This window comes from Lagenorhynchus albirostris, chromosome 11 (genome assembly GCF_949774975.1).
Source record: "Lagenorhynchus albirostris chromosome 11, mLagAlb1.1, whole genome shotgun sequence".
NCBI lineage: Eukaryota > Metazoa > Chordata > Mammalia > Artiodactyla > Delphinidae > Lagenorhynchus > Lagenorhynchus albirostris.
Window position 1 is genome coordinate 22,946,027 of NC_083105.1, and position 20,745 is coordinate 22,966,771.

Sequence of the window (20,745 nt, forward strand, 5' to 3'; positions counted from 1 at the left end):
CAGTCAGAAATCCATGCCCGAGCCTATGATAAAATAGGTATTTTACACAGTCACTGTTTTGTTTTTTGTTTTTTTTCGGTACGCGGGCCTCTCACTGTTGTGGCCTCTCCCGTTGCGGAGCAACAGGCTCCGGACGCACAGGCTCAGCGGCCATGGCTCACGGGCACAGCCGCTCCATGGCATGTGGGATCTTCCCGGACCGGGGCACGAACCCGTGTCCCCTGCATCGGCAGAAGGAATCTCAACCACTGCGCCACCAGGGAAGCCCCACAGTCACTATTTTTTAATCAGAGTCCTGTTCACTGTGCTATGAAGTCCTTATGTCTTTTAACAGTTACCATTTCCTCATTACCCTTAGCTGTCACATGGATGACCAGAACTGACAGCTAGGGTAAAAGGCACTTCTATGTCACTTGGCAAGTTTAGAATTATGAAAATACACCACCATATCTTTTAAATCTATAGAGAAAGCTTTCATAAAATGTTCAAGAGATCTGAACATTTCTCTATTCCTAATGTGCAATTTTCTTGAATTTTAGAACTTAAATATATTCTAATATGCACAGTATTAGGTGCATGACTCTTTGAATTTTTCTCAAGAGATAGGTTTACCTGCAAGTTTTTATCAGCTCCACAAGAAGCTATTCTTTGACCATCCTCAGAAAAGCAAGCATGGTACACAGCATCTGTATGGGGGCGGACGACCAAGCGGGAGAGATTCTTGATGTTTTCTTTGTTTCTAAATATAAGGGAAAAAATGAACAGAAATCCAATAAACAAGAGTAAAAGTAATTATTTTCTTTCAGTAATAAACTGTCTTTTAACATAGTTATGTTCCAAAAAACACAAAACTCTTAAAATTAAATTACCAATATGTAAATGACAGCACACACCACCTGAGGAAAAAAAGCAGAATATAACAAAAGCAGCATTTTAAGATAAATGCTACGCTATATCAAGCAACCTGTCACGTACTACAAATATCACTGAGTTGGAAGAAATCTAGTTAATCAAATACATGTCAGTTTTTATTTTCCTCTAATACATTAATAACAACATGTGCAGAGAAAACATTGTAAGAGGATAACCTCAAAAAAAATCTCCATCTTTTTCAAAAGGAAAGAGCTATAGCAAAATGAAGCTCATTTTCTAACTAAAGTATGACACTACACCCATCATTATAATGTGCACTTTAAAACCATTCTTCTCTAACTACAATTATTCAGATATAGAGAAAAAAAAGTAATGTCATTTTCTTTATATCTTAATCTACTAAATACTAAGTATTGCACTAGTAAAGATATTATTTCACAAAGGCAAAAGGGTAAAGGAATGTGATGTATACTTAAAATGGGGAAAGTATTAGAACAGTGTCAGAATTCCACATACATACACCCCAGGCACTGTGAGTAAATATGTTAAGTGGTATCATGCTTATCTTAAGAGGAAAAGGTTAGGCGTCAGATAAACCTAAAGGGCAACCCTGTTTCTACTACTTATTAGGTGTGTAAATTTATGCAAATTACTTAACCTAGTAAGTTTCCTTTTCCTCATATGTAAAATGTGAGTAATGATACCTGCTCTGAACAGGTATCACACACAAAACAGACCAAATGAAAAAAGGGAACACAAAGGCAGATCAGACTTAAACCTTGCCTAGAAAGTATTAAACTTCACTAGAATTGATAAAACAAACAACTGTAAAAACTAGAGTGATGAGAATCTGGAGGATAAACAGGTAAGCTACTGGCAAAGTTTAGAGAATCAGATTAAGAAAATATGTCCCCCGATCTATCTACTCAATTCCTCAAAGCTCGGAAAGTGACCTGTCACAATGATGGGCATGTGGCCAAAAAGTATTAGATAAATAACAAATGAATGCATGAATGATTTCTTTGAAAGATGAAACTCAAATTACGTTTATACCAACCTAAACTTTCTACAGAAGAAAAAAAAAAGCTTTCTAGTACTGAAAAATAAAGCATTCTTTGAATATGACCTGGTCAAACCCAGTTAAAAAGATACAGCTATTAATGACTAACCATCCTATGAGAGAACATCACAGGTTGAAATGCAGTTGATGAAGTGGGAAAAAAAAAAAAACCAGCAAGAAAAAGTAAAAATAACAAACTCAACGTTCAAAAGAGAACAAGAACTAAACCAATGCCCATCTGATTATCAGACCAAGTATCACAATTCTATTTTAGTCACTAACTAAAACATGAATTCAGTCAATCTTCTACAAATTTCTCTTAAATATCAACTACATGGACCAGGCAAAATGCTAAATGCTATTTATCCTTTTCTTTTTTTTAAATAACTTTATTTATTTTTTATCTATTTTTATTTTATTTTTGGCTGCATTGGGTCTTCGTTGCTGCGTGCGGGCTTTCTCTAGTTGCGGCGAGCAGGGGCTACTCTTCATTGTGGTGCGCAGGCTTCTCATCACGGTGGCTTCTCTTGTGGCGCACAGGCTCTAGATGCACAGGCTTCAGTAGTTGTGGCACGCAGGTTTCAGCAGTTGTGGCTCACGGACTCTAGAGCACAGGCTCAGTGCTGTGGCGCACAGGCTTAGTCGCTCCGCAGCATGTGGGATCTTCCCAGACCAGGGCTAGAACCCGTGTCCCCTGCATTGGCAGGCAGATCCTTAACCACTGCACCAAGGAAGCCCTATCCTTTTCTTTTTTAATCTTTTTTTTTTTTTTTTTGGCCACACCACGTGGCTTGCAGGATCTTAGTTCCCCAAACAGGGATAGAACCCAGGCCCTCGGCAGTGAAAGCACAGAATCCTAACCACTGGACCACCAGGGAATTCCCTAAATGCTATTTATTCTTAGAAACAACAACTAACATTCATTGAGCACTTTCTATGATCTAGGTACTGTTCTAAGCAACCTATGTAGGTGTGTATGTTTGTGTATACACACACACTCATTTAATCCTCACAACAATGCTATGAATAGTACCACTAGGCAAGATAAGTTGAATAACTTTCTCCTAATGATACACAACTAAAAAATAGCACAGCTGGGATTCAAGCCCAAGCGGTCTAGAGCCAGAGTCTGTTATTTTAACCTCCAAACGTTCTATACTACAGAATGGATAGAAATTACGGGAAAAAACAAGTAAACAGAAAACCACCGTAAAATGACACAATGCTATGATATTGAGTAAACAAGTATTCTAGAATACAAACAGATCTCAATTAATTAGGTGGCTGCTTCCAGGGAGAGTGAAACCTCTTCCCAAAAAAATGTTAAAGAATGGTGAACTCTGGGAAGTGAGAAGGTAGGGGAACATGAAGAGTCTCTGACTTTTCATTTTACATCCCTCCAACACTGATTTAAAAAAAAAAAATCAGGAACATGGATTGCTTTAAAACAAAAATAAAATCAATGAAAAATTAAAATTTAATTTTTTGAGGAACTCCCTGGTGGTCCAGTGTTTAGGACTTGGCACTTTCACTGCCGTGGGCCCGGGTTCAATGCTTGGTCAGGGAACTAAGATCCCACAGGTTGCATGGTGCGGCCAAAAAGTAAAATAAAATAAAATTTAATTTTTTTAATTTAATTTTTAATTAAAAAAAATTTTTTTTAACTCTCTCCTTTACGGAACCTTACCAGAATCCCTCATCCATCCAAGCTAAATTACCCACTTCTCAGTTTTACCTCTATTTTATACATTACTTCTGTTACATTTATCACATTATAATTATCTGTTTAAACTTCTTTCTTCACTAGTAGATTGTAAGCTCCTTGGGGAGAGCCTTAGCACCTAGTAACAGTGCTTTAGCACAGTAGAGAAACTCAAATATTTATTGAACTAAACTGAATTAGGGAAACCACCTATGGCAACCTGAATTATTTGGAAAGAAGGTCCAGGGCTATATAGATCACAGACGATATCAACCAGGAGGTCAATTTAGATATAAATTATACATGTGAAAAGACGACCATTCATACTTATCAAAAGGAGCATGAAAATAAAGCCAGACCCACAGTTTAAATCACATTCAGCAAGCCACATGAGCTCAGTCAAGTCTCAACCTCTCTGTGCCTCAATTTTCTCATTTGTAAAGTAGGGCAAATAATACTTACGTTATAAGGTTGTTTTGAAGATAAAATGAACAATGTATGTGAGCATACAGTATATAATAGGCATTAAAAAGATAGCAGTCTTACCCTTTCTTTTACAAATTGATAAGATAAGAACACAACTGAATGGCCTCTTAGGAGCTAGAAGAATCAGGATTCAGTGGAAGTTTAATATGGGCTATATGCAAGGCAAAGTTCTCATCACTTTATATCCAATATCTGATTTAAATCTTCACAAAACCAGCACTTACCTCAAAGGATTGTTATCTCTATTTCACGTATGAGAGAGAAGAGTAACCTGTAACTTGTTCAAAATCACAAAACTCTTAGGTTTTAGAACTGAGTCTCAAACCTAGGTTTGTAGCTTCAAAAACAATGCTCTTTGCTACTATACTGTATTACAGTAAGTGAAGCATTTATATTAATATTTAGGATGACTTGTCAAAAGTCATCTTATAGGCAAGCATCTATTTTTATGGACTCTGAAAATATGTATTTCTCCTATGGTTACTTCTCTAGAACTTTTCAATAAGTAAGAATGCTTATTAAAAGTTTGAGCCCTATCCAAAGTAGTTAAGTCTTCCTGGAGTGAACTTATTCACTACCTGAAAAATAATGACACAGTTAGTGCTGTTCCCTTTGGTTTCTCTCCTAACCTACTTACATCCATTCCAAGTAAAGCATTCCGTTATCGACCTCCTGCTTGGCCTTCAGCTTAGCTTGCTGATAAACTTCTGAAGTTTCCAGTTCACAGAGGCCCAGTTGTACAATATTAGGAAATGGCTGTCGTCCAAGAAGATGTCCATTTAAAGATAAAAACTCCTGGAAATTCTCACAGACTGTACCATCCTATGAACAAAATGAAATCTCTTAGAAATGTAACCAGAGCCCAAATCTGACATTTTTTTGTTTCTGTGATTTTGTCACTTTAAAGGCTTAAATATTCTCTATACGAGCTAAAATTAAATAGCCAACCATTAGGTAACAAATACATAGTGATCCTCTTCGGACTTTTAAACATAGGGTTAAAAAAAAAAAAATCTCATTATCTAAGTGCTACCTTCTTAACACATTCCCTTTCCTAAAAAAAACACTGAACACTTTACTTCCCCAGCTTTCAAACCTCAATCCTATCCACAGCAGGAGAGGAAGCAAAATAATTAGAATAATCAAAGATTAAGTAAGGAAATTATCACTCTTCACCTCTGCTATTTTGTTCATCCTCACTATTAAACCTAGAATTAAATGTCAAAATGAGATGTCCTTTAAGGACTTATTTTTCATAATAATATATACCTTTTCATCCAACATATGCCTGTATTCCACAAATTCATGAATCAGATGAGCAGGGCCTACGAGCTCCGTTTTTGCTTTAATCCAATCCAGGGAAAACATTAAAGCACACAGTTCCTTAAAAAAAAAAAAAGATCAGAAGCACTGTTAAAGAGATCAAAGAATTTTAAATCTACCATCGTTATCCTAACACTAATGAGAGAAACTTAGCAGATGCCTAGAATTTAAGGACAAAAAGGAACATATCATTAATAGTTCCAAAGAAACAAAAAATGGACCTCACACCTTAATTCAAAATAAATTTCAGATGGATTTTTCAGACTTAAATATAAAATAGAAACTTCAAAAAATACTAGAAGAGGGCTGCCCTGGTGGCGCAATGGTTGAGAATCCACCTGCCAATGCAGGGGACACAGGTTTGAGCCCTGGTCCAGGAAGATCCCACATGCTGCAGAACAACTAAGCCCATGCGCCACAACTACTGAGCCTGCGCTCTAGAGCCCGCAAGCCACAACTACTGAAGCCCACGCACCTAGAGCCTGTGCTCCCAACAAGAGAAGCCACCGCAATGCGAAGCCCACGCACCACAACGAAGAGTAGCCCCCGCTCGCCGCAACTAGAGAAAGCCCTCATACAGCAAGGAAGACCCAAAAAAAAGCAGCCAAAAATAAAATAAATAAATTTAATTTAATTTTAAAAAAATACTAGAAGATACAAATATTTACTATTTTTGTAACCCTGGGGTTAAGGAAATTTTTATAAACATGACCCCAAAGCAAAATACCGAAAAGAAAAATAGTGGTGCATTTAACTACATAAAAACTCAAATGTTCAATATAGTAAAAAACAATATAAATAAAATTTAAGACAAAAAATAAACCAGGAAAAAAATTTATTTACAAATATATGATAGATGAAGGCTTAATATTTTTATAAAAAATTCTAATAAAAGAGTAAGAAACAGATAAACACTCCAATAGAAAAACAGGCAAAGGCAATCAATGGATGAGAGCCAATTCACAAAATAAAAAGCACAAATAGCCAAAAATCTCACCAGTAATCAAAGAGAAACAACGAAGATTTACTACCTTTTAACATCAGATTTCTAAAGACTAAAAGGAATGATAAAAATGTTAGCTAGAATCAGAGGAAATGAACACCCTCATACACTGCTGGTAGTGATGTAAATCAGAGCACCCTTCTAGAGGACAGTTTAGCAATCTGTATTAAAATTCAAACTGTACACATCATTGACCCAGAATTACACTTATGTGCCCTAAAAAAATAAGTCAGACAAGTGTGCTTAAGCAATCTGACCATCCACCAACCAACTGACCAATCATAATGTACCTATACAATTAAATAGTATGCAGCTTTAAAAATTATGTCAATCTATTATATATAAACTGACATAGAAAGATAACCCTGAACTACAATTAAGTAGGAAAAACAAGATATAAGACTACATTTCTATCATGATCCCATTCTGGTTTTAAAGAACAGGTGTGTGTATCTGAGCAGCAAAATGATCTGGAAAACTACACATAAAAGCATTAGCGGGCTTCCCTGGTGGCGCAGTGGTTGAGAGTCCCCCTGCCGATGCAGGGGACACGGGTTTGTGCCCTGGTCTGAGAAGATCCCACATGCCGTGGAGTGGCTGGGCCTGTGAGCCATGGCCGCTGAGCCTGCACGTCCGGAGCCTGTGCTCCACGACAGGAGAGGCCGCAACAGTGAGAGGCCCGTGTGCCAAAAAAAAAAAAAAAAGCATTAGCAATGGTTGTGATCTTCATTTTCTTCACTTAGTTTTTTCCTCAATTTTTCCAATGAAAGTAAACTATTATCTTTAAAAATCAGGAAAAAAAAAGGTTAAAAAAAATGAAAGGAACTGAATCCTGTCACACTACCATACATATCAAAAGTTTTTAAAAGATGCATTGACCCAATAATTCCACTTCAAGAAATTTCCAAAGGAAATAATACAGGTGTGAAGACAAACAAGAATTTCATTACAGCATCATAAGAGTAAAAAAAAAAAAATGAAAACAACTTAAGTGTTCAACAATTAAAGTTCAGCTAAGTCAATCAGAGCACAGATATTTATTGGAATACTGTCATTCCAATATAGATTATTAAACGTAAACTGTATGTAACCAAGAGATTAAAGTACATAAGACTGAAAAATTATTCAAAGTATATATGGGTTTTTTTTAACATCCTTATTGGAGTATAATTGCTTTACAATGGTGTATTTCTGCTTTACAACAAAGTCAATCAGCTATACATATGCATATATCCCCATATCTCTTCCCACTTGCGTCTCTCTCCCTCCCACCCTCCCTATCCCACCCAAGTGGTCACAAAGCACAGAGCTGATTTCCCTGTGCTATGCGGCTGCTTCCCACTAGCTATCTATTTTGCATTTGGTAGTATATATATGCCCATGCCACTCTCTCACTTTGTCCCAGCTTACCCTTCCCCCTCCCCGTGTCCTCAAGTCCATTCTCTAGTAGGTCTGCATCTTTATTCCCATCTTGCCCCTAGGTTCTTCATGACCATTTTTTTTTTTTTAGATTCCATATATATGTGTTAGTATACGGTATTTGTTTTTCTGACTTACTTCACTCTGTATGACAGACTCTAGGTCTGTCCACCTCACTAAAAATAACTCAATTTTGTTTCTTTTTATGGCTGAGTAATATTCCGTTGTATATATGTGCCACATCTTCTTTATCCATTCATCTGTCGATGGACACTTAGGTTGCTTCCGTGTCCTGGCTATTGTAAATAGAACTGCAATGAATATTGTGGTACATGACTCTTTTTGAATTATGGTTTTCTCAGGGTATATGCCCAGTAGTGGGATTGCTGGGTCGTATGGTAGTTCTATTTTTAGTTTTTTAAGGAACCTCCATACTGTTCTCCATAGTGGCTGTATCAATTTACATTCCCACCAGCAGTGCAAGAGGGTTCCCTTTTCTCAAAGTATATACAGTTTTCTAAAATGTTAACATTGTGAGTAGTTAATTGGTAGTCATAACTTCAAATATCTATGTGCTGATGATCCCCAAATTTTATCTTTAGTCCATAGTTTTCCCCAGAAATCCAGATTCATATATCCAACTATATGCTAAATATATCCAGTCAGATGTCTTAATGTGTACACCAGACTTAATATATTCCAAATGAGTTCCTAACCTTCCCTTCACTCCTGGTAAAATACTTGTTTGACCCACAGCTATCCCAAACTCAGTTCATGGCAACTCCAATCTTTGAACTGCACAAGCTTGGAGTCATCTTTGACTCTTCTCTTTTTCTTACAATGTATATCAAATCCATCAGCAAATCATGATGACTCAATGCCAAATCATCACTTCCTTTCTCCTTGCACACTTTTTTCTTCTTCTGAGCACTTACTACCCCGCTAACATATGATAAATTTATCTGTCCCGTGTCAATCTCCCCCCAGAATGTAAGCTCAATGAGAGCAGGGACTTTGTGCCTGTGGTATATCCTTCATAATGAAGAACACCATCAGTACACAACAGGCACTCCATAAATACTTGCTGAATGAATGAATATACTTTCCCACTCTCCATTTCCTCTCAGAACTTAAAAACAAATCCATATTGTCCACAAAGGATAGCTACTGGTATGAAGAGACTGAATTTTTAGGTGGTTCATTTACTGCAGTTACTAAGGTACCTGCAGGTAAAAACAGTAACAAAATTACTTACACAGGTTATAACCCTATTTTTACTAATAAAAGAAAATTCTAAACATGGGACAAAATAAAAGTGAGATAAAAGAAAATAGTTTTTTAAATGAGTAATCTTACTTTGTGCATTTTAGCACTAGCCATGTGATAGGCCAGAAAATTGTACCAATACATGCAGTCCTCCTGATCCGGTGAAAGACAATGTAGCCGGAAATGTCTCTGGAACTGAGTGATTAGTTTCTTGTGTAGATCCTGAAACCCAAATGAAACATTTCAGAGGACAGAAACAATTTCATAACCTAAGCATCACAGAAACTCCAGCTTCCAAAGCTATTTAAGAATGTACAGAGAATCTCCCCACAAGATACTTATTAACTACAAAAGAAAAAAACAGTAACTTTACAGTTGAGAAACTTTAACCAAGTAATCAATGTTCATATCACTGATTAGACGTGTCAACACCCTGATATGATGCACTGAGAAGGACACAACAGCACTTCTGTGGTGTTATTGCCAAAAATATATAACCTTACTCTAGTCAAGAGAAAACATCAGAAAAACCCAAACTAAGAGGGGCTTCCCTGGTGGCGCAGTGGTTGGGAGTCCACCTGCCGATGCAGGGGACATGGGTTCGTGCCCCGGTCCGGGAAGATCCCACACGCCACGGAGCAGCTGGACCCGTGAGCCATGGCTGCTGAGCCTGCGCGTCCGGAGCCTGTGCTCCACAACAGGAGAGGCCACAACAGTGAGAGGCCCGCGTACCGCAAAAAATAATAATAATAAAAAATAAAAGAATCTGCCTGACAATGCAGGGGACATGGGTTCAAGCCCTGGTCTGGGAAGGTCCCACATGCTGCAGAGCAACAAAGCCCATGAGCCATAACTACTGACCCTGAGCTCTAGAGCCCACGGGCCACAACTACTGAAACTCACGTGCCTAGAGCCTGTGCTCCACAACAAGAGAAGCCACTGCAATGGAAGCCCATGCACCACAACAAAGAGTAGCCCCTCTCTCCACAACTAGAGAAAGCCCCTGCGCAGCAATGAAGACCCAAAACAGCCAAAAATAAATTAATATAAAAAAAAAAACCAAACTAAGGGACACTGTGCAAAATAACTAGTGAGTACTCTTCAAAAGTGATCATGAAAGAAAGAAAATCAAGGAATTTTCCTAGATTTGAGGAAACTAAGGAAACATGATGATATTATGCAATATAGAATACAGAATTGGATCTGAACCACAAAACAGGACATTAGTGGGAAAGCTGGCAAAATTCAAATAAAGTCTGTGTATTAGTTAACAGTATTGTATCAATGTTAATTTTCTGGCTCTCATAACTGTATTATAGTTATGTAAGATGTTAACATTGGGGGAAGCTAGATGAAAGTATATGCAGAGAAACTGTATTATTTTGCAACTTTTCTATAAGTCTAAAATCATTTCAAAATTAAAAGTTTAAAAAAAAAAAGAACGTACAGAGATGCAAGTACCTGAAGCTGGCTGTGATTCTTCTGTGTGAGGAAATCTACTTGAAGATCATGTAAATAATAAAGAAATGATTTTCCATTTCGATCACAGAACAAGAGAGACTTATTAACAAACTCCTGCAGTATGTCTTCAACTTCTTCAGTTTCCATATCCCAGAGGATACACAACACCTAGGAATCATTTTAAACATTTAATGTGCCATAATTATGTACAATGACCAGGATTGCACACAGGAGGTTAACAGACAAAAAATCATGTGTTAGGGCTTCCCTGGTGGCACAGTGGTTAAGAATCCGCCTGCCAATGCAGGGGACACAGGTTCGAGCCCTGGTCTGGGAAGAACCCACATGCCCCAGAGCAACTAAGCCCATGCGCCACAACTACTGAGCCTGCGCTCTAGAGCCCATGAGCCACAACTACTGAGCCTGCGCACCTAGAGCCCGTGCTCCAAAACAAGAGAAGCCACCACAATGAGAAGCCCGCACACCGCAACAAAGCATAGCCCCCACTCACCGCAACTAGACAAAGCCCACGCAAAGCAACGAAGACCCAACACAGCCAAAAATAAATAAAAGAAATAATTCTTTTAATTGTATTAAAAACATCATGTATTAAAGCCCTGAATAATATCTCCATTTCATAAGAAGCTCAAATACTCATCAAGATAGAAAAGAAAAAGAGTTCTAAAGAAGTCATATGCTTCTCCAGGTTCACGAGAACCACTGAGAACTAGGTAACTCATCTGAGTTCAACACCAAAGCCCATGATGGAAACTAAGAACAGTGGGATTTCTACACCCTCCAGTCCACCACCCTCAGGTACACAGGTTTTATCCTCCCAATATCCTCTGTAACAATATCCTGAGGAGTAAACCAAAGGTTATATGCCACAATACCCAATGATAAAGATTGTTGGTCCTTCTATTACCTTCGTAGGCACCTTAACATCTTTCTGAAGGATGGAAAGATCTGTGTAATAATCTTTGATGTCTTCTCTGAGCATTTCAACACTTATAGACATGGCTTCATCCAAAGCCTCATAATCATAAGATGAAGATTTCCTTATCTTCTTAAATTGCTTATTCTGAAGTTGCCTGAGGTAGTACTCCCAGCGGTTGGGAAAATCTCGTAAAAGTGCACCAATTAAAGAAACTACAAGAGGTGAACCTAAAAAATAAAAAAAGTCAGTGTGATTACGGTATCATTTCCAAATTACCACTAAGAATCAATTTATCCTCAAGAAAGAATTTCTGCCGCATGCTATCCAAAGCTTTAAAATATTTATAACTTTTGGATTCACTTCAGGTACTTATTCTAAAGAAGTCATTAGAAATAAGAAATATTTCACTTAAGGATATTCATTACGGTATTTAAAACAGTGAAAAATCTTAAACAATAACAGGGAAATGACTGAATGAAGTATATCACAATATTATGCCACTGGTAAATTTTCAAAAGATATTTAATAACATGGGAAAATGCTCAAGATTTGCTATTAAAAAGGGTAAGATTGAAAATTATATATACCATTATAATCTCAATATTTTTTTCAAGGTTTTATATGTCCTGAAAGACTAGGAGAAATACTCTCATGATGCTAATAATTATCAGATTATGGATAATTTCTATTTTTTCTTTTTAAGTGTTTCAAAATGCACATGCATCACCTTCATAATGAATACAAATCAAGTATTTTTTCCTAAGGTTGAGATACTTTTTAAAAGTCAATTAACTCAAAAACAAGTTTGATGGAAGAAAGAAAAACAAGAAACTATTTCCAAGCATTAACAATGATGGAAAAAATAATCTTAAGAGCTGATAGATTTGACTATATAAAATTTTAAATTTCTGTGTGTCAAAAAAATACTACAAATGAAATTAAAAGGCAGACACAACTAGAAGAAAAACAGTTGGAAAAAATATGACAAAAGGTTAATAGTTTCCATAGTTAGAGTGTCAAAAACTCAATGAAAAATACTTATATCACAAAAGTGAGTCAAGGATAATTTTTTTTTAATAAATTTATTTATTTATTTTTGGCTGCACTGGGTCTTCATTGCTGCACACAGGCTTTTCTCTAGTTGCTTCGAGCAGGGGCTACTCTTCGTTGTGGTGCGCAGGCTTCTCATTGCGGTGGCTTCTCTTGTTGTGGAGCACAGGCTCTAGGGGCACGGGCTTCAACAGTTGTGGCACACAGGCTCAGTAATTGTGGCTCGCAGGCTATAGAGCGCTGGCTCAGTAGTTGTGGCGCACGGGCTTAGTTGCTCCACAGCATGTGGAATCTTCCCACACCAGGGTTCGAACCCGTGTTCCCTGCATTGGCAGGTGGATTCTTAACTACTGCGCCACCAGGGAAGTCCAGGATAATTTCTTAAGATGCAATATTCAATAAAAAAGTTTAACTTCACTATTTAAAAATGCAAATTAAGAAGACAGCACCAGTTTTTACTTATCAAATTAGAACATTATTTTTATAAAATCCCAACCAGGTAATTCCCTGGCAGTCCAGTGGTTAGGACTCCATGCTTTCATTGTGGTGGCCCAAATTCAATCCCTGGTCAGGGAACTAAGATCCCAAAAGCCACGCAGCACAGCCAAAATATAAAAAATAAAAAAATAAAATCCCAACCAAAAAAATTTTAAACTGTGACTCTCACTACATTTTTTATTCTTTGACAACAGAGGTCATGTCTTCATCTTACCCCTTTCATAACATATTGTGGGTGTTTGTTAAATATTATTTTAACTAAAGAATGAATACCAAAATATCACTATCCATGTAGGGTATCAGAGAAGAACCTAAAATACTAAATATTCTAGTAAAGTTTTTGGATGTTCATGTGTTAAACTGTTATGTTCATTAGCTTAACTTACAAAAGGGTAAATTAATATCTCTATAACCCCCTCATACACAAAATAAATAACTATACCTTTACATTTTTTTATAATACTGTGAGCTTGTTCTGGCAAATCTGCTTTCTTCATATTAACAAAAAGGGATAAAATTTCAAGTCCTTTTTCTCTTCCTAAACCACTCTCCACAGGGACTACATATTTAGGACCTGTGAAATCACAAGACATAGTAAGCAATTTGGTATGCCACATATTTAAATGTAACTGAATTATTATAAAAAGCAAATTAATAATCCTTACCCATTACTGAATCTGTAACACTCTTGTCTCTGGTTGTAAGAAGAATCTGACACTGATTGTCAAAAGCTTTTAACACCCAAGGATCCCAAACATCATCCAAAATCAACAGAGACCTTAATAAGAAAAAACTGTATTGAGTCACTAATGACATTCATTTTAAACTTCCTTTAAAAAAAAGAGAATGCCGCCAGTGTTTTCTTAAAATTTAAAAATTAAAAAAAAATAGATGTCTATTTCATGGTTCTTTCTCTTTTCTTTGGTATCCCTTTCACAATATACCAATAAGGAAAAGAAAATTAGAGACTTTCCCTTCCTTCTACCCCAAATTACTGCATATTAAAGTTAAAGGACTTATAAAAAGAGAACTGTGTATACTTTATTATAAGTATTAGAAATAAGCCTCCTAGTGCCTAAAAAGAACTATCCAAGTAATGAGATTTTTCCAATTCGGTCTTTAAGCACCCAAACCAAGCAAGAACTGGGCTTAGGTTAGCATTAGAAAGCATCACAGAACAATGACAATATTTGACCATTTTACCTACAAAACTAGCAATTTCATATGTCCCAACCTAATTGAATGCACCAGCAAATATTACTTTTCACTTGGTACACTAGTGGGCTTTTTTTCCATCCAAGAAATCAATTTGTTTACGCATGATGACAAAGAATCTGTGTGCTAATTCCTAATCAGTCCCTCCAAAAAACTTTTTCAAACTCGTCAGAACAAATGGAGAAAATAATACAACTAAAACCTGACAGCATAATTATACACTAGCGTTATTATCTGAATGGCACACTACCTCTGTACACTACAAAAAAAGACTCTAGGAATATACACAGGCTGGAAAATTACAAAAACATAAACCAAAATGATGCTGAGAAACAAAATGACTTTATATGCCATGATCCAATACATCTGAGAGTGGTTACAATATTTTCCTACACAGGAATCATTTTTATTTTTGCAAAGAAAGTAGAACTAAGGAGAAGTTACTGATCAAGAAAAGAGGAAGTGGTTAGTGGTCTCAATCCCATTTCTCCAGGAAAATGGATACTAGTGACTATCAAGGGGAGGGGGAGATAACAGAGGGATCTGGAAAAGAAGCCAGAGAGAAGGGAGCTTGCCCTCCATAATGAGTATCCATCATAATCACTAGGAGGCTTTTTCCCAAAATTATTCCTCTCACCCAATATTCTGATATGAATCCCCTTACCAATTTGGGGAAGCACTACCATATTCAGCCACTACTACACATGAAAGTATACAGCATCATCAGGTGCATGGGGGCAATAAAAAAAACTTCAGAGCCATTACCTAATTCTCACCCAATTTACTGTTATACTCACAAGGAATGCTTTATTAATCTTTGTACTTGTAGCACTTGACCCAGAACCTGGCACGACACTCAATGTTGGTTAAATGAACAAATAAAATAGCTGCTAGGTGGCAGAAATCAAATTGTTGACTAAATCCCTTAACTCTTAACAAAGATAGCAACTAAGTTGCTGCCTCCCTTTGGCTAATGAAAACTGTGATATAGCTGACAACAGTGCCTGGCACATAATTATAATGGCATTTATTTAATAAATTAATTAATTATTGAAATAAACAAAACAAACTCTTAAAGTACTTGGAAGTAGAAGAGTTACGTGTATACCCAAAAAGTAAGAGAACACAGCAGAAGGGTCCCTTTAAATAAATAATCCTTCCTGACTCAGTCTTTTACAAGTTGCCTGCATGCATTTATTCTGTCTCTTGTTCTGTGTTAATCTATTAGAAATAATGTATTCAAGGTAAAAAGTCCACATCTTTTAACAAAGACCATTCACCAACTCACCTACTTAAGAAATATTTCTTGAGAGCCTACAGTGGCACACAAGAGAGAATTGGCAGGTACGATGCCAAGGTCAGTGGCAGACACTTCTTTTTAATACAAGAGAGAGGAAGAGCAGGAAGGCAATGGTTCTTTCTTAGACCCTCTACCCAACAGCAAGAAAAGGCTATGATGTTCTCAAGATGTCAGTACTTAAGTCTCACTGGGACTTCATACACCAAATAAGTATAACCATCTGTACCTTGGATGTTTGCGCAGCATCAGAATGCGGAGACGGTCTTTAGCTTCTTCAATATTAAGTGGAAGCCTCTGGGAGAAATTCTCATCCTGAGCCAACCGTGTGCAAAGATTCTGCAGTTTCATCAGAAGCCCAGATTTGTCTTGTTTCCCAACTGAAACCCAATGCACACCCCCTGGGAAACAAACTGGTGAGGAAAAGAATAATAAATTTAAGGCCTTTGAACAGCTGCCCTCCTTTGAAAGAGGAGGAAAGATTTGTTCCAATCTTCAATCTCATCACATCTTCAAACTTCTCTTGATTCAGAGTATATATGTTGCTTGTAGGGTTATTATTGAGCTTTACAGCCCAAATCTAAGAAAAGTTGCAGATGTGAAGAAACTGAAGTATGGAGTTAATCTGCTGCTTATCAGTAAAATCTTACCAAACAAAATTTCACAATCTTTATCTTATGTCATCAATGATCACTGTACAACAGTTTCTCAACGTAAGCACTCTGCACATTTGGGGCCAGATAATTCTTTGTTGTGAGGGACTGTCCTGTGCATTATAGGATATTTAACAGCCTCCCTGGCCTCTATCCACTAGATGCTAGTAGCATTTTCCCTCCCCAGTTACGACAACCAAAAATGTCTCTAAACTCTGTCACATGTCCCCTGAGGGGCTAAATCACCTCTGAGAACCACTCATGTCCAGGAACACATAAGTCACTCATTATGGTTCCCATACACTGACTTAAAAGTAAGAAGTTAGGTTCAAGTCTGGCTCTACTGCTTACTAGCTACTATATCTTTAGCAAATAACCTGTCTCATTTATTATACCAGAATAAGACTGTTTATCCCCACCTATTTCAGAGTTACTGTGAGAAATTAATAATATAAAATATGTGGTTTTGCTATGCTAAATGTAAAGGGTTATAACAGACAGGATTATTAGTGATATTGATCTGAGAGCACCTTACAAATATTAAGCTTTGAACTAGTAAGCATTATATAACAACAGACATTATTATTACTGTTACTGTCAACTTTCATCATCATTTTTGTTAATCAAGCCACAGCATATAGCATATCTTAAAATACACATTTTTACATACATATTATCGGAACCAAAAATCTTAAGCTTTCATAGACTATACGTAATCAGCTCTATATAGATATAAAAAAAGTAAGAGGGGTCCCTATGTATAAAATATGGGGAGGGACTTCCCTGGTGGTGCAGTGGTCAAGAATCCACCTGCCAATGTAGGGGACAGGGGTTCGAGCCCTGGTCCAGGAAGATCCCATATGCCACAGAGCAACTAAGCCCATGCACCACAACTACTGAGCCTGCACGCCACAACTACTGAAGCCCGTGTGCCACAACTACTGAAGCCCACGCACCTAGAGCCCATGCTCTGCAACAAGAGAAGCCACTGCAACAAAAAGCCTGCGCACCCCAATGAAGAGTAGCCCCCACTTACCACAACCAAAGAGCCCGCGCGCAGCAACGAAGACCCAATGCAGCCAAAAAAATTAACGAATAAAAATTTTTAAATAAATAAATAAAATATGGGGAACAGCAGCATTAGATCAGACCAGTGGCATTAACCATAAAGATTTATATTATATGATCATAAATGTATAAGAAAAAGCAAAAAATAGATACAAAGATAAATGAGTTTTATTACACCAAAGGGCAACTTATTTACTGACATTCACAAATAATTAAGTACAAAAAGAAATCACTATTTTAAAAATGTAATCATCTAAAAGAAATATTTGTATATATGCACAAAGATCTTTTTATGACAGACATTTATTGAACACTTTCCTAAGAGTTCTACATATTAATCTACATTTAATCCTCAGAGTAGACTATCAAGCAGATACCATTATCATCCCCATATTACAGATGAGGAAACTGAGGTACAGAAAGGTTGAATCCCAGAGCTGGGATTCAAACATCCAGTGTCAATGCTCTACTTCTAAACTATTCTGCCTCCACAGGATATTCACCACAGCACTGTCTACAACAGGAAAAAACTGGAAACAACCTGCAATGTCCATCTTAATCTCTTCTTCCACTGCAGGCTTCCAAAGCCTAAGGCAGGCCCAAATGAAGAACAGGAGAACATTATATATAAGTGAAATTTAGCGTATTAAATAGAACTTGGCTTTTTTTTTTTTCTTTGGCCACACCACGCAGCTTGTGGTATCTTAGCTCCCTGACCAGGGATCAAATTCGGGTCCACAGCAGTGGAAGCCCAAGTCTTAACCACTGGACCCCCAGGGAATTCCCAGGACCTGACACTTTAATTAGTGAAATGACCTGGATACTCTGAACCTGTACAAGGCCAGGGGAAGAATCAGGCCCAGAGAAGAGTTTAGAACAGCCAACGAAGGAAAAGAATAAAGTTGTTTTCTTTTTTTTTTTTTGCGGTACATGGGCCTCTCACTGTTGTGGCCTCTCCCGTTGCGGAGCACAGGCTCCGGATGCACAGGCTCAGCGGCTATGGCTCACGGGCCCAGCCGCTTCGCGGCATGTGGGATCTTCCCGGACCGGGGCACGAACCCATGTCCCCTACATCGGCAGGCAGACTCTCAACCACTGCGCCACCAAGGAAGCCCTAAAGTTGTTTTCTGATTACACCCTACAAACCCCAATGCAATGGTTACACATCCACTAAATGAACCTAGTAAAATTGCCAAGGTTTATGATCATGAATTTAAATTGGAACTCAGTTGGGTGATTTCTTCAGCAAGGAGAAAGGAAGTAATGTCTGGATGAAGCAATGGGGATCAAGACGAATACCTATTCCATCTCCTAGCAATAGAGAAGGAATCATCTTTCACCCAAGATAAGGAGAGACCTAAAGAGTGAAGAATATACGCTGAGGAGCAATTAAATAATGGGCAATAAAAATCTAGGCCCAAACCTAAGAGGGGGCTGATGGGATAAACAGTGAGGATATTAGGGAATTAAGGGATAAGCCCTGACAGGTCAGAAAACTGTAGTGAACTCAAAAAATAGAATAGATGGAGGTAGGCAAAGAGTAGTATAGAATGTTTAACATCAAGATTTCAAAACTGGTATCGTTTCTGGTAATGCCATGGGCCGGGATCCAGCCTGTGATCAGTGAATTATATGGCTGAAGGGGAGTGAAGAAAATGGTCACTGCAGATAAAGAAGTCAAGAAACTGAGAGGTCAAGTTTTTGGATGACGCATCCACATAGATATCAAAATTACTAAGAGTGCCAACAGGAGAAGGCCTTAAATTTATAACTAAGAACTCCAATCATCAATGAATGAGAGGGCAATAACGTAACAGGGAAAGATTAGAAAAATGAACCTCAAAGGACAAAGAATTTAGCTGGAGAAGGAAGTTTTAATGGCCTGGACAAGGCAACAGAGAGCAAGGACAGCATCCACCCATTTTCTGGTGCTGAAATATGTGGAACAGAAAGGGAAAAAAGTTGCCACACCACTGAAGGAGGCTATGGAGAAGGTGGTATCCTCAAGGAACTGCCCAGTTTCACGTAAGGCAAGGAGGCAAATATTCTAAGAAGGGCTGATGATATAGAGGAGCTTCCTGATCACAGAGGAGTCTAGAAGGTATAGCAAAGGCTTGGGAATGAGGGGAGGGGACCTAGATCAGAATTTGGCAATGAACTGAGTAGTAACTACAAGAGAATCTAAAAGATAACAAATGACCAAGAACTTCCCTGTGGTCCAGTGCGTAAGACCCCGTGCTCCCAATGCAGAGGGCCTGGGTTTGATCCCTGGTTGGGGAACTAGAGCCCGCATGCATGCCACAACTAAGAAGCCTGCATGCCACAACAAAGACCCAGCACAGCCAAAATAAATAAATATTTTTTGAAAACACAAATGACCAGAAGAACTAGAACTCTGCAGTAAGTGAGGTAAGGCAAGGCTGTGAAGCATGGTTTGATTTCAAGTGCCAATGTCTTGGAAGAAGGTAAACAACAAGTCCTACTCTATTCCTGAAAGCTTCCTGACACTCTCTAGGCTTGCTTCAGCTTGAGTCAACACTCATGAAACAGTAAATCCGTGAGGCTTCACTTACTTTGACTATGTTACTTTTAGCTATGTTCTCTGTGTATACATGATTGTAAATGCACAGGAAAAAGTTTGGAAAAACTCACTCTAAACTGTTAACCATGACTACCACTGGTGACGAATTTAGGAGAAAGAACAGAAGGGCAAATGGAAAGAACTTTACTTCTTTTTAAATGAAGATACTACAACTGTTATGTTAAAAACACAGTTTTAAAATACCTGTTGCTCCTGAAGTGTTATTTTTTAATTTGCACTTTCTATTTAAGATTTTCTAAAATCATCCCAGGATTAAAGACAAGGCAAAGAAAGTATCCTGATACAACTAGCTAACGAAGTTTTCAGATTTAAACTTAAGTATCAAGCGAGGAACCAAGATGGCGGAGTAGAAGGACGTGCTCTCACTCCCTCTTGTGAGAACACCAGAATCACAACTAGCTGCTGGCCAATGATCAACAGGAAGACACTGGAACTCACCAAAAAAGATAACCCACATGCAAAGACAAAGGAGAAGCCACAATGAGATGGTAGGAGGGGCACAATCACAGTAAAATCAAATGCCGTAACTGGTGGCTGGGTGACTCACAGACTGGAGAACACTTACACCACAGAAGTCCACCCACAGAAGTCCACCCACTAGAGTGAAGATTCTGAGCCCCACGTCAGGCTTCCCAACCTGGGGTTCCAGCAATGGGAGGAGGAATTCCCAGAGAATCAGACTTTGAAGCCTAGCGGGATTTGATTGCAGGTCTTTGACAGGACTGGGGGAAACAGACACTCCACGCTTGGAGGGCACACACAAAGTACTGTGCACATCAGGACCCAGGGGAAGGAGCAGTGACCCCAGGGGAGACTGAACCAGACCTACCTG

At 38.0% G+C, this 20,745-nt stretch overlaps 1 protein-coding gene across 2 annotated transcripts in view; it reads right to left on the bottom strand.

Annotated features, from left to right (window-relative positions):
- Nucleotides 1–20,745, bottom strand: part of APAF1 (apoptotic peptidase activating factor 1) — an 85,598-nt gene that overhangs the window by 51,415 nt on the left and 13,438 nt on the right. Inside the window, exons 4-12 of one of the 2 annotated variants that reach the window (XM_060164615.1) lie at nucleotides 15,820–16,003; nucleotides 13,744–13,856; nucleotides 13,521–13,652; nucleotides 11,519–11,757; nucleotides 10,594–10,761; nucleotides 9,223–9,354; nucleotides 5,391–5,504; nucleotides 4,759–4,943; nucleotides 613–739 (exon numbers count right to left, since the gene is read on the bottom strand). In XM_060164615.1, coding sequence (XP_060020598.1) covers nucleotides 613–739; nucleotides 4,759–4,943; nucleotides 5,391–5,504; nucleotides 9,223–9,354; nucleotides 10,594–10,761; nucleotides 11,519–11,757; nucleotides 13,521–13,652; nucleotides 13,744–13,856; nucleotides 15,820–16,003 — 1,394 coding nt within the window. The remainder of the gene's footprint in view (nucleotides 1–612; nucleotides 740–4,758; nucleotides 4,944–5,390; nucleotides 5,505–9,222; nucleotides 9,355–10,593; nucleotides 10,762–11,518; nucleotides 11,758–13,520; nucleotides 13,653–13,743; nucleotides 13,857–15,819; nucleotides 16,004–20,745) is intronic. The other variant, XM_060164616.1, reaches the window with a different exon arrangement.